We start from the raw sequence: 13413 nt of genomic DNA, 5'->3' as shown, positions 1-13413 counted from the left end.
CCCAAGAGCCTTCCATATTTCTGCTCATAATTCAGTTGCTTTGTAGCCAGGGGGGGAATGGAAATAATGCTTCCCTCATCGGCCCTTTCTTTCTATCCTCCAGTTCTCTGCTCTCTTCCATCTTTTAGTCTTTTCCCTCTCTCTATGGGAGATTAAATAAGAAGGAATAGAAGCAGCTGCACAATCAGCAGAAAGACAAATAGGAGTTATAGGAAGAAACAGAGATGGGAAAGAGGAAAACAGAGCAGAAATACAAAAAAAAAAAGTAAAAAGAAAAAGTAAAAAGAAAAAGGAAAACTGAGAAGGTAAAAGAATAGAAAAATGAAGTAATTGATATTGCTTTATTTTATTCTGTATCAATATAAGTTGTTTTCATTTCAGTCTAAGCCCAAAGAAGGGAGATGAACCAGAAATCCTGAAGCATGGAGCTGGACAGGTAATAAGGAAAAGGGGAAAGGGAGTTCTCTGAGGCTGAGAACAAACCTGTCTCTCACCAGGAACACTTTCACCTCCGTCTTAGGCTCCGACAAAGCCTCTGCAGGGCTGTCGGTAGGGATTGTCACGTGTGGCTGTGAGCCCTGCCCGGCGCTGGGCACAGCACCAGCCCCGGCTGCTGCAGGAGCAAGCAGAATTCTGCTCTGTGCTGCTCCGGGAGCAGCTTCCCAGGGATTCCACGGGGAACCACGGGGCTGAGGGGATGGAGGCAGGGCTGGACCTTTTCCTTTTGACACTTAGATGGGAGCTGTTGAAAGCCGCTTTCATGGATGAATGCATGGAGAATTAAAGACGTCTGGCAACTGATTTATTTGATTAGTTCATTGTATACCACAATTTCCCTCTCCCAGATGAAGCAGGTCTGTCACTGGAGTGGGATTCACAGTTACTGAACTCTCTGCCAAACCCCTCAGCACCTCAGAAGTCTGAAGAGGACCTCAAGTAGGGCAGGGACAAAGCCAGAGGGGCGGGAGAAACGGCGCTCATCAGAAAACGCCGATCTGGGCACTGCACAGGTCCTGGTTTCCAGGCAGTTTAACATCTGTGGATGCCAGCGGGAGCCCTGAGTGCTCAGCTGTTGTGAAAATCAGAGAAGGGGGTTCGGGGTTGGGGTGTCTCATTCCCACCGGTGTGGCTGAGTTCTGGTGGGGCAATCATGACATCCAGTGGGAAACTCCTGAACTACAGCAGCTCCGAATGGGGGGAACGAGCTGCTCCTGAGGCTCAAACTACAGCCAAAGGGTAAGAGCATGGAAGGGAAGCTGTTCAGGAAAGCTTCTGTAGTGAATGGCTCAGCACTAAGAGTTTTGTGCTGGTCTCCTGAAATCTCCAATATCTAAATGTGGTTGGAAATGTCTCTTCTTGCCAGGGAGAAAAACACTCGCTCTTTGTTGACATCTTGCATTGTTGACATCTTGAAGGAAGAAACATACACTGAATATTTGGGGGTGACAGGGCAAATGTACAAACAGAAACCCAAAATATACGGAGGGACAATGCATTCTCCTGGAAGAGACAAGATAAAATTTTATCTTCAAAAATGCATTCTCCTGGAAGAGCTGACATCTCAGTGGGATTAATCCTCACACAGGATTTTCACGTCCATGAAAGGTTTTCTGTATTTTTTTTTTTTTTGCTTGTTTGTTTTACATCTGTGACTCCCTGACCTTCTAAGATGTCTTGATGCCTGCAAGGAGGCTGGAGAGGAACTTTGGACAGGGTGGTGACAGGACAAGGGGGAATGGCCTTAAACTGAAGAGAGGTGGATTTAAATTGGTTATTAGGAAGAAATTGTTCCCTGTGAGGGTGGGGAGGCCCTGGCACAGGTTGCCCAGAGAAGTTGTGGCTCCTCCAGCCCTGGAAGTGTCCAAGGTCAGATTAGACGAGGCTTGGAGCAACCTGGGATAGTGGAAGGTGTCCCTGCCCATGGCAGGGAGTGAAACAAGATGAGCTTTAAGGTCCTTTCCAACCCAAACCAGCCTGGGACTCTTAGAATCCTTAATATTCTATGAAATCCCAGTCATTCTAGTTGTTTCCCTCAGTTCTCTATACTTGTGTCCCATGTTTGGAACAGGTCTGGGGAGGATAAACAATTGGAAACTTAAACTGGAATAGATGCTTATGCCGTAAAAATCCTTGGAAGCACAGACAGAAGTAATGCAGAAAGGACAAATAATCTCATAGAACTGAGGACATGTGCCTGTCTTTTCTGATTTCATTCTGCAGCCAGAAGGTCTGGGATCCCAGCCACTGCTGGGTGATCACACACCAGCTGCTTCCCAAAATGGTTTTTTCCCTCCAGTACCTGATCACGAGACCGAGGGGGATTTTCTTTCAAACGTGTACTTTGCTGCTTTGATCCCCACCTCGCCATCAGCCCGGCACTGGATTGCTGCAGCGTGTAGTGAGGAATTGCACCCGATGCCATCAGGGACTGAAGCGCCAGGGGTCACCCTGGCTGCTGGATCTGGGTGTCAGGGAGCGCCTGGATCCACCCGGGATCAGCTCCTGCGGGCAGCCGGGGCCGTGGAGACAAATCCCTGCGCGGTTCAATCTGGCCGAGTAAGGCTCTACAGAGGCTGCAGTGCTACGGACCTGATGACGTCAGCAATGGCACGTTTCTTTACGTCACTGCATGTTCTGTGGTGAGAACAAACCCCACTGGGTTCTGACCCACGCGTTACAAACACCGCCCCGGTACCGCCGGCTCGGGACCCCAATGCCCGCCCACGCTCCGCCGCAGCGGCTCCACCTGACGTCATCCCGGGCGCGCCGTGACGTCACGTCACGTCCCGTGCTGTTGGCGTGACGTCACGCCACGGGCGGTGCGCCCGCCTTCTCCTTAAGCCGCTCAGGCACCGCCCCCGGCAGCGAGGCCACGCCCTCTCACTGCTGATTGGTGTTCGCGCCACTGTCCCCGCCCCCTCCCGGCACTGCCCGCCCTGCCTTGCCCTGAGCCGCGTCGCCCGCTTGGTCCCGCCCCGCATGCCGGTTCCTCCAATTGGAGAAGGGATGCGTTGAGCGACAGCGCCGCCGCCCAATGAGCGAGGCGCGGGCTCCTCCCCGCGCGGGCGGCGGCGCTCAGGGCAAGGGGCCGGGGCCGCGCGTCCCCCGCCCCACGGCGGCACCGCCGCGACCCCGCGCCCAGGGCTCCGGGCGCCTCCCGCCGCCCCCGGCCCCGCGCGGCCCCCGCGGAGCGGCCGCGCCCCCTCCCCGGGCTGGGCCTGCGGGCCGCGCCCCGCCGCCCGCACCGCTCCCCCGGCCGGCCGCTCCCTCCCTCCGCCGAGCCGGAGCGAGGAATGGGCGGTCCCGGCCCGTAGCCCCCGGCTGCGGCTCCTCCTCCTCCCGATCGCGGCGTCTCGGCGGCCTCCGCCCGATGCTGGCGGAGCTCGGGGTCTCGGCGGCGGCGTTGTGAGCGCTCCGGCCGGGCCGCCGCCGCCATGTCCGGCGTGGTGCGCACCCTGAGCCGCTGCCTGCTGCCGGCCGAGGCCGCGGGCCGCGCCGGGGAGCAGCCGCGGAGGGACGGCAAGGAGCGGAGCCGCGATGCCGAGCGGGAGGCGCGGCGGCGCAGCCGGGAGATCGACGCGATGCTGGCCCGGGAGCGGCGCGCCGTGCGCCGCCTCGTCAAGATCCTGCTGCTGGGCGCCGGCGAGAGCGGCAAGTCCACCTTCCTCAAGCAGATGCGGATCATCCACGGCCGCGAGTTCGACCAGAAGGCGCTGCTGGAGTTCCGGGCCACCATCTACGAGAACATCCTCAAGGTGAGGGGCGGCGGACGGGGGTCGGAGGCCGGCGCCGGCACATCCCGCAGCGCCGGGAGCTTGGGCCGTGCCCGGAGTCGCCGTCGGAAAAGGATGGGAGAGCTCGGCCGGGGCGGCGGCTGCCTGCCCCGCCTGCCCCGCTTGCCCCGCCGCGGCTCTCGGTGCTCCCTGCTCCCGGGAAGGGGTCTCGGTGCAGGTGTTCGGGAGGGCGGGGACCTTTGTGCTGCGGGGGGCCCGGGAATGTGGGTTCCGGCGTTACCCGGCTGAAGGCTTCCGTGAAAAAGGCTCAGAGGAAATTTCCCTGCAAAAGGGGATTGAGAAAAGCTTTGTGGAAACGCAGAGGAAAGAGGATATAGGTGTGGCCTGCCTTCTGGAAAAAACATTGTGAGAGCATCCTCGAAGTCGGAATTGGAGAAACTTCAAGGTCTGAAGAAACGAGGAGGAATTTCCCTGCTTTTGCAAAGTATCTCCAGTCTGTGCACCTCGAGATGGGACAAGAAAGGAGTCCTCGTACAGATGTTATGGCTGCAAGGGGTTGTTACTCAGTGCATCTTTAGAAACGGGGGAGTGTAGGCCCTCAGAGTTGGGCAGAGTGGGGTGTTATCAAAGCTGGAGCTGAAATAGAAATAACTCCGGTTTGGTGCCTTTGCAGGAAAGTTTTAGTTCGGTGTCTGTGCAAGTTTTACAGTGCTGGCAGTGTGTTTCTCTATTGACTGGAGACTGTAAAAGCTGCTGGTCTACAGACCAATATTTCCCTAACTAGGGAAAACCAGCCTTGACAAATACTGTTCTTTTCAGGAATACAAGCCTTGATGCCTTGTTCAGGTAGAAGTGATCACATTTTAGAAAATACCTGAAGATACATAAAAAGCTCACTCAGCAGGAGTGTTTCTCTCTTCATCTTCATAATCTTTCCCTAAAAGAAATGCTGCTTTCCTGCCTATACTTTTCTGTAGGACCGTCACCATTCTTTTGTGGGCATGGATTTGTGAGGCTTTGTGAGGTTTCATAGAAAGTTAAAGGAAAGGGAACTGTGCAAGTTAAAGATAACGAGTTACTTTTGAGTTTCCAGATTCAAGTTTAAATAGAGGCTTTATGTGCACTTAATAAGTGCACGCGTACAATGACTCTTGTTTTTAAGAATGCTGCTATTCCATAAAGGGCTTTCACTTCTGTTAATGAACAGGAAAATTGTTGTCTAATTTTCTTTTCCTTTTTTTTTGTCCATTTTCAGGCTGGAGCCCATTAACTGCAAGAAAGTTGAAATTCAGAAGCTTCTCTCTAATTGTAGTTATGTGAGCAAAGAGAGTGTTATGATTTTCTTTTAATCTATATGCCTAGAAATAAGGAGTCTTATTTTAGCTCTTAATGCTTATTGTGGTCTTGTCAGTGGTTTATTTTTTTGCTGCTACTAATTTCAAATAGTAGGAGAAGCTTTTAGGGAAGCAGTTTGTGAAAATGGAAAAAATCTGAGACTCCTTCCTCTTTAAGTTGTCTTAAGCAGTAGCAGTTATGGTAAAATGATGTAATATTTTATGTATGCAGAAGGTGTAGAGCTTTCAACAGTAGAACTTGGTGTGCTTTGGAAAGGAAAGTGTCTCCTCCTTGTAGTAGGGGAAGCAGAGTCACACACTTGAAACACTTGGTTGCTGGATGGCTCTGAGTAGATTTGCAGAATTCAGAGTAGAATCCTGGTCCTCAAGATAACAGCCAGGTGTTCTGATAGTTAACAGCATTTCTTGGACTATGTCAGTTGAACCTTTTCAATTCTTCTGATCCTGAAAATAAAATTTTCAAGTAGCTTTAAAGTGGGTTAATATGGTTCAGCAGATAGATTGCCCTTTTGGCCTTGCAGGTGGTGATTTGGGAGTGTTAAGGTTAGGTTAAGGGTTCTCCTTTGGGTACGTGTCAGACTCTTCCTTCCCTCACTTCTCCAGATAACACAGGTGGCTCTTGCATACAGGAATACAATTTAGACTCCCCCCGTAAGTTTTTGGGGAATGGCTTGGGAATAGTCACTATGGAAAATGCAGGCAGAAGGAGGAAGAGCAAACAAAGAAAACTAGAAGAGTTTTCTGGTGGGAAGGCAGTAGATGTTTTGTTTGTATTTTTGCTCATCAGAGAGAAACCTGATAACACCTTGATATTCTGCCATAATCATCAGGAAGAAACCAAATACCAGGACAGAATAATGGCTTTCAAAAGAGGGTGATTGTCAGTGCTTTTATTTTAGGGTAATACTCTCTTGCATTAAACTTCGTTCTGTGGATAAACATTCAGTGTTTAAAGTAAACTTATTTAGCTTCTTTGACAATGTAAATTGTCAAGTGCACGTGATTGCTGCTCCTTCTGTAACAGAGTGTTTAGACTACAGGTTCTTTTCACTTTTTCAGGAAGTTCAATGATAGGACTTGATGAAGCCAAGATCACCATGTGTTTAACTGGCAATAAAAGATCTCAGATGAATTTTTAGTACTATATGTGGACAATGTGAAGTGGAAATGATCCTATCAAATAGCATTTAAATCTGTGTGACATTGTCAAGTACAGCTGCAGCAACCTTAGCCCATTTTTCCACACAGTCCTCAGCATGGTCAGACAGTGGTCCTCCTAAGCTTCTGCAACACTGAGATCTGAGTTAGAAATGCAGTGTAAATCTCTGGGATTAAATGGTCAATTTTCATTTTCCAGCCATGACTAAACTCCTCTCTGAAGGAGGAGCATTCCTACTCTTGTAACAGTGCTGGATATTTCTGAAATGCTTGTTGCAGTAGTGTTTAGGCAACTGTACAGCTTATGGAGAATGAAGAAACTGCTTCAGAGAACACAATGTGAAACCTCTCTGAAAATAACAGTGGTACGTATGAATTGACATTAGTGTCAGCTTCCACTTTATTTTGAGTTTTCACCTTCTTGCCTTTCTGATATCTTCTTAATGCTGAGTTCTTTGCTTACCCTGTTCTCTCTGGTTCTCATCTCCCATTTTGGGGAAACCCTAGTCAGAAACAAAATGCTGAAGCAAAATAAACCTATGATACAGAATTTACTTTTCCATTTAGTACAGGTGATGGTTCAGGGCCTTGCTAGCTTTTTCTGGCATTTGTGGGATGGTATTCAAATACAGGAGTTTTGCTTTGGTTTAAGGTAAATAGTCATCGGTTAACTCGGGTTTTGCTTGTTAATCGAGGCTAAGTTTCAAAGTAACTTTTTGGAACTTTTTGATGATTGAAGTGAAAAGCAGTAGTGTTAATGTTCTGGTATGAGTACACAGGCTTCAGGACTTCAGCACACCCACCTGGAAAAGGAAAGTGCACAGGACAGGGCTGTCTGGCTGCTGAGGCCTGAATTTTAAGGTGACTCCTGGCTATGCAGAGAAACTTGGAAAACTGTTGTGTACCATAAGTTTCAAATCTAAGCAGTGTGTGGTGGTGTTACCGAGTATTTTGATGCTTTTCAACTGTAGCTACAGGAATTTTCTGATACCTTCCATCCAAAACAGATGGGTTGGCCTTGCTACTCTATTTGCTTTCTTTGATAAAAGTTAAAGAGCTCAGACACTCAACAGGTCACAACTCTGATGTTCCTTGTCTAAATGTTTTTTTGTTTCAAGTATGTGAATATCACGCTGCTTAAAAAAACCTGGTTTAGTTGCATAAGAAAATAATTACAGCAATCTGCAAGCACCAGAGTGGTACTTGCACCAGCTTGTTCAGGAGATTTTGATCTGAAGAGACAAAAAGTTCAGCTTTTAGAAGCCTGAAGTATAATCTGTTGAGCTCTTTTGGTAATGTTAGTTTTCCTGTTGAGAATGGAAATACCAGCTCAAGGTTTCAGTACATCCATGAGTGTTTTCTTGTTGTTTGTGGCCTGAAGTGTAATGATTTACTAAGGAATTGAAAAGCCTGGAATTGCAGAGGGAAGGACTACACAGGAAATTATGTGTGATCATTTGTGAGTGAGGAAAAAACAAGGAGAGATTCTGAACATGTAAAATCTTTGAGGAACACTCCTTTGGGACTTTTGAGTGCAGCTGCAATACACGAGGGGATACCTGAGAGCATTTCTCCTTGGTAGCAGGAATATGAGTGGCAGTTAAGCAAAATAAATGGCTTGTGCTGAAGGCAGCTTTAAGAACTTTAGATTTCTGAAATTAATACTAAACCTGGACTGTTACTGGGACTCTGTGTACCTTGAATGTACCTAAATTGTATTTGTGGTGGCTGAAGTAAGGTGGTTGTACCTCCTGTCATCAAGAAACCAACCAAGAAAACTCTTTTGCAACTTTCAGAGTTGCAGCAGGTACAGATACAAACTCTGGCATGTGGAAACAGATTATTCCTCAGTTTGTTTGGGAGCTACACTTGAAAGTGACCAAGTTACTACTTGTAATGTAAGCGTATTTCTTCCACTGGCCCACAAACTCAGGGGGAATACACCAGGTAAACCCCAGTTACTCTTTAAATTGTCTTGACTCCACACTTCCCTGGGTTTGCATGCAAACGAGTTTGGAAACCCACTAGGAGGTGATGATGGTCACACTCCATCTGTTGCTTCAGATCCAGCTTCAGCTGTTTGAGTAGTTGGTCTCAGGACAGTGTCAATCTCTTTTCTGCTGGAACGGCTTCTTTTCAGAGGAATGACAAGGAGAGTAGAGTAACTGTGGTTAATTAGAATCTTTAAATTTAATATAGACGTGCTAAAGTTCTCTACTAGAACAGTCTTTTAATTCTGATTATCTTTGCTCTGAGCTTATTTTATTAAGAAAAATAATATTCACTAGTTTATGTAGAAAAGACAAAAAGCCCCGATGAGTCTTGCTGATCTTGTTGTTCATTTCATCAATGGATCTCTTACTAACTTCCAGCTGGTGTATTTTCTATGTCTTAAATGTAAATTCTGCTTGTCCCTTTGCATTTGAGGTGTCTCTTGGTTGGGCTGGGAGACAGCAATCTCTCTTCATCATGGCAGGTACTGGAAGAGGAGTAATGGTCAGTAGTAAATGATAAATATTGATAGTAGTTCCAAAATGGAGCTCACAATGCTCTTGTGATGTAGTCATTAGTATTGCAGAACATGACTTAGTCCCTGGAGACTGCAGGCACATACTTTGATGTATTCCAGACAAAAGTTTAGTCACTGAAGTGACTAAATTTGGGAGCTTACTCTCAACTTATTCACTTGGTTATGTAGTTTTATAATTAACTTGGAAACAGTATTGGCAAAATAATTAGCAAATTGTCCTGTAAAAACTTGGGAGCAAGCTCTAGTTTACATTGTCTGAAAAAGTAAGTTCAATGCAAATGTCAACAAGGAAAAAGCTGAAAGGAATTGGAGGCTGCAGAGTTTCCAAATGAGTTTCCACCCCTTGCATGGGATTTTTCAGCCTAGTGAAGGATGGGAGCTGGTCCCATCCTGGCGTTGAAAGCCCTGTCTGAGCACATGTGCTGGGTACTGGATCCATGAGGGCAGCCTGGCAGGGATACCTTTGGAGCTGCAGGTGCTGCATCTCCTGTATTGGAAGCATGAACTAACTGTGAACTGATATTGGTGGGATGGTCTCAGGGCAAGGAGAAAGCTGCTAATACAAGTCTGAAAGCATTAACTGGGAACTATTTGTGAGGTCCTGAACGTCATCTCTGAGGTCATCATCTCTCTACCCTGTGCCCAGTTACAAGTAAGGTTTGCAGTGAGTATTTTCCTTCTGCTGCATTTATTGTCGTTTTGCTGGGTTCACTCAAAGACAAGGACTCTTTTCAGAGTTTCCAGACAAGCAGACATCACTGCTGCTCCCACTCCAGAGACTCGATGGCTAATCCAAATGTTTTTTAATATTTGTGTTCCTGTGGACTAGGTAAATGACACTTCCCCTTTGTTGCCATTTTGTATTTGTATGCTGGCCTGGAAGGTAGGTCATCTTTGCTGTTTACCCTGCTCTCACCTGGGTGGTGCTGGAATCTGTGAGTGGTGAAAGGACATGCAGAGCTGGGGAGCCTTTTCGTTGTCTAACTGGGCCAACTGGTGCTGCTCCCACTCCTACCCTTGTGTGTGTCTCACCTCACAGCAAATACAGCCAGTGGGAATCACTTTTGTATGAATAGCCAGGTTTTTGGTGATGTTTGTCCACTGGATTGTGGGCTCAGGCAAATGACAAACCTGTGAAACACAAGAGGTTAGAACTCCACTGCCAGGAAAGATGCTCCTTTTGGTGGTACCTCGTTTTTTGGCTGTTCTGTAATGTGAAACCTTACCCTGAATGACATTGGGTTCTCTACTGCTGCTTGGCCATAATGCTCCAAGGACATAGATCAAAGAAAAACTCTGTTAATGTTTTTATGATAGTGTGCTGTAAAAATCTGATTGTCTTGCTGTTTGTAGTAGGTCACCTTCTCTGCAGTGCCCACACAGCAATTTACAAACAGTGCACGTGATTGTATTTTCTAACACTTGACAACTTTATTTTTTAAAATTGTGCACGTGGACCTGTGTTCCTATGGCTGCATCACCTTGTACCTCTTGCTCCAAAGTGTATCTGTGGGCTGAGGTGGGAGCAATCCTGTTGGCAGTAGCTCCAATTTAGATTGGTCTCTGTGAGATGAGAGCCCCAGACTTCTGCCAGTTCCTTGTCAACAAGAGTGAGGAAGAACACGCAGGGGGAAACACGCTGGAGTCTCCCTGTGCCTGCGGTGTTCCTGCTGGTTTGCAGCCGTGGGAGGAGACAGCAGTGCCTGTTAGCTGTGACCTGGAGTCCCCAGGGAGTGCTCAGCACTCCTCTCAGGACAGTAAGGTCCATCACTGATACGTAGGCGCTGGAGATTTCAGGCATTGCTGTGAGGTTGAGCAGTGTATTAATGGTAAAAGTGTAAAAAGTACCTGCTATAGTATTTCATGTGTAACAGTTACTCTGTTCTCTGTGATCTTACACCCAGTAGTAGTTCCCTAAATTTATTTTGAGAAAATGTGCTGTAGGAGACTTTTTTTTTTTTGTATACAAACTCTGAGCACGTTTGCAAGCTCTCTCTAGATACTGAATTGTGTTTTTTGATCACTTGGCTGCTGGTGTGTGCATGGAAGAACCTGGCCTTGCCTATGAGCAAATGATCCCCAAACCTGTTGTGCCAATTTTATGTTTGGTGCTTAACTGAGGAGTGTTCACTTGGCCTCTGAGTTGGTCCATCTGGTGAAAGGTGTGAGGTTTTAGGGATAATGAATCCTTCAAGTACTGGAGCATATGAATAATTTAAAAAGTGAGTGTTGTGTTTTATGTAGCAGTGTAACTACAGATGTAAGATGTGCTTAAATCATGCTGCTCTTTGAATACTGCAAACATCTCTGGCTTCAGCTGACATTAGCTCATGATAACCTTTCTAATAATTCCCACAAAATCATTGAATCATTATTTAAAAATACAAGATAAAGTGAATTTTTTCAAAGCTAGGATGATTTTAAAAGTAAAGGAGAAAAAAATGTATTTGAGCCAGTCCTAGTAATGAGCATTTGTGTAAATGCTCATAAAACCTTCCTGCTGGTGAGTAGCAGACGTGCTCCAAACAGCTGTGCTGTGTCAGGCTGAGGAGCTCAGCCTTTGTCTGGGACATGAAAAAACAACCCACAACCAAAATCTGGTACGAGCACAAGGCAACGCGATCCTTTGGTGTGCTCTTCCAGTTATTGGCAGCCTTTGGTTTCGGAAACTCCCTGAGCCAGGATTTGCATCTGGAATGTAATCGAATCGTCCTCTCTGGACTTTGCTTCCATCTATTCTTCTTCATGAATTTTGGAGTCCATTTATGCATTTGGCCAACATCCTGTGTAAATGCATTTGGCTGGCCGGGGGTGTGTAGGTTTTGAGTTTGAACTGTTTGATAACTCATATTTCTCTAGCAAGGGGAAGGAGAAAAATAGTCTTTGTCTATTCCCTTTCTGCAAGTGCTTTGTAATTTCTTGAGATTTCTTGTTTGTTATGCCTTAGCTGTCTTTTCAAATCTGTGGATTTCTATACTTAGCATTTTCTTCTGTATAAGATACGGTGCTTCGTGAGGTAGATCTCATCACACTCTTGTTACACATTTTCTTCTTCTACCCTGATTCCATTCAGGTCTTGTGCATGCCAGGGATTTATGCAGTGACTTGAATATATTAAAAATTATTAAGAAAGGAATGGAACAGAGAATTTCCTATTTTTTTCCTCCCTAGCTGATGCTTCAATTATGCTGCAGGTTTTCTGTTTTCTAATGCCTGACACTAGCCTTATCTGTGAATTTTAATTCTTTCCATCTATGCTTATTCTGGGTCCTGCTTTAACTGCAGCACAAAAGCTTTAAATCAGTTGAAGTGTTCAGATTATTTCCCATCTAAACTTGTTGCTTCATTTTTTTCTGTAGTCCAAATTTGAAAACAGAATGGTAATTGATGGTGTTCAGCCTTGTGAATGAAAGAGTGAATTGACATTTTCTATAGTCGCAGAAAATCAGAAAAACTGTCAGGAAAGGGGTAGGAAGTGTGTCTTGCTTGTATTTCCAGTAAGAGGAAACCTTTCCTATGGTGACTTGCTCTGCAGATTAATGAGGCAGGGATTATCAAATGCTCAGTGAGGTTGCAAAATACAGTGTTACCAGTAAGTCTGAGATGTGAGAGAAGGAGTACATAGGATCTAAATTTAGTGAGTTCTCTGTTTCTCCTCATCTTTTTGACATCTGTTTGTAGCATTTATGGAACTGTTTTGTGGAGATGGAGAGTTGTTAAGTTTAGATTCACTTTACTGGGGGTTTTGCTGAGTCACACTTCTAACTGCTAAGAGTTGGGCAGAAGAAACATTGACTATTTTGCTCATTATGTGACGCTTTTATTCCTGATGTGTTTTAGAGACACATGTTGAAGCAGACATGTTCTGAAAATTTTGAGAGGTGCTGTGGGCGTGCACAGGACAGCATTCCTGCTAGTCTCTAGCCTATGTGTTTATTTTCTTCATGCAGTGTGTGTCTGTTTGTCAGTGCTGATGCTGGTGTCCTACTACTGAACCACTTTGTCCCAGGCTGGGCTCGACGTGGGACTTGTTGGCAACATCTGTCTCTGGAACAGTCAGAGTAATGCTGATGGCACGTGCTCCCCATGGGTGACCTTACACTGGTTAATCCAATCCCACAAGGTCTGTGGGACCTAAGTTTAGTTCCTTTTTTTTTTTTTCTCAGGGAGGGTCAAACCTGCGTTTCCAACAAGCAGCAGCCAGCAGATAAGTGACTATTCTGGGACTGGAGCAGTCTGTATGGCCTTGATTGAAACTATTCTGTGGTTTTCTCCACACAAAAAATGAAACTTTCCCTAACAACAAACAGCCTCTTGAGAACCTCCGTGCCTCCAGCAGGAGCAGGGAAAGTCAGAACAACAGTGTGGGGAAATGCACTTGGCCTGAGGTCCCAGAGCTCTTTTATCCAAGCAGGAGTTGTGCAGACCTGCAGCCATTCCTTTGAGGTGCTGTGAGGTGCAGAAGGGTTAAAGCAGCCCCAGAGCTGGAGGGGGAGATCCTGCAGGGCCCAGGCAGGAGAAAGGTCAGAGCTGCGTGGGCTGGGAGCTCCTGCAGGGCCCAGGGCAGCGAGGGGAGGAGGTGACCCAGGGGGTTGGAAGTGGCTGGGGAGATGGTGGCCCATGGGGAGATGGTGAT

General features: G+C 46.6%; 1 protein-coding gene across 1 annotated transcript in view; it reads left to right on the top strand.

Moving 5' to 3' along the window:
- The first annotated feature begins 3290 nt into the window (after positions 1-3290).
- The window catches only part of GNA12 (G protein subunit alpha 12), a 40646-nt gene continuing 30523 nt past the window's right edge, over positions 3291-13413 (top strand). The window contains exon 1 of the mRNA XM_053957444.1: positions 3291-3755. Within this exon, the coding sequence (XP_053813419.1) occupies positions 3435-3755 (321 nt within the window). The 5' untranslated portion in view covers positions 3291-3434. The remainder of the gene's footprint in view (positions 3756-13413) is intronic.

The sequence above is a fragment of the Vidua chalybeata genome, chromosome 16, assembly GCF_026979565.1.
Source record: "Vidua chalybeata isolate OUT-0048 chromosome 16, bVidCha1 merged haplotype, whole genome shotgun sequence".
Taxonomy (NCBI): Eukaryota; Metazoa; Chordata; class Aves; order Passeriformes; family Viduidae; genus Vidua; species Vidua chalybeata.
Note: the sequence above shows the minus strand (reverse complement) of the source record. Positions and strands in the feature narration are given on the sequence as shown.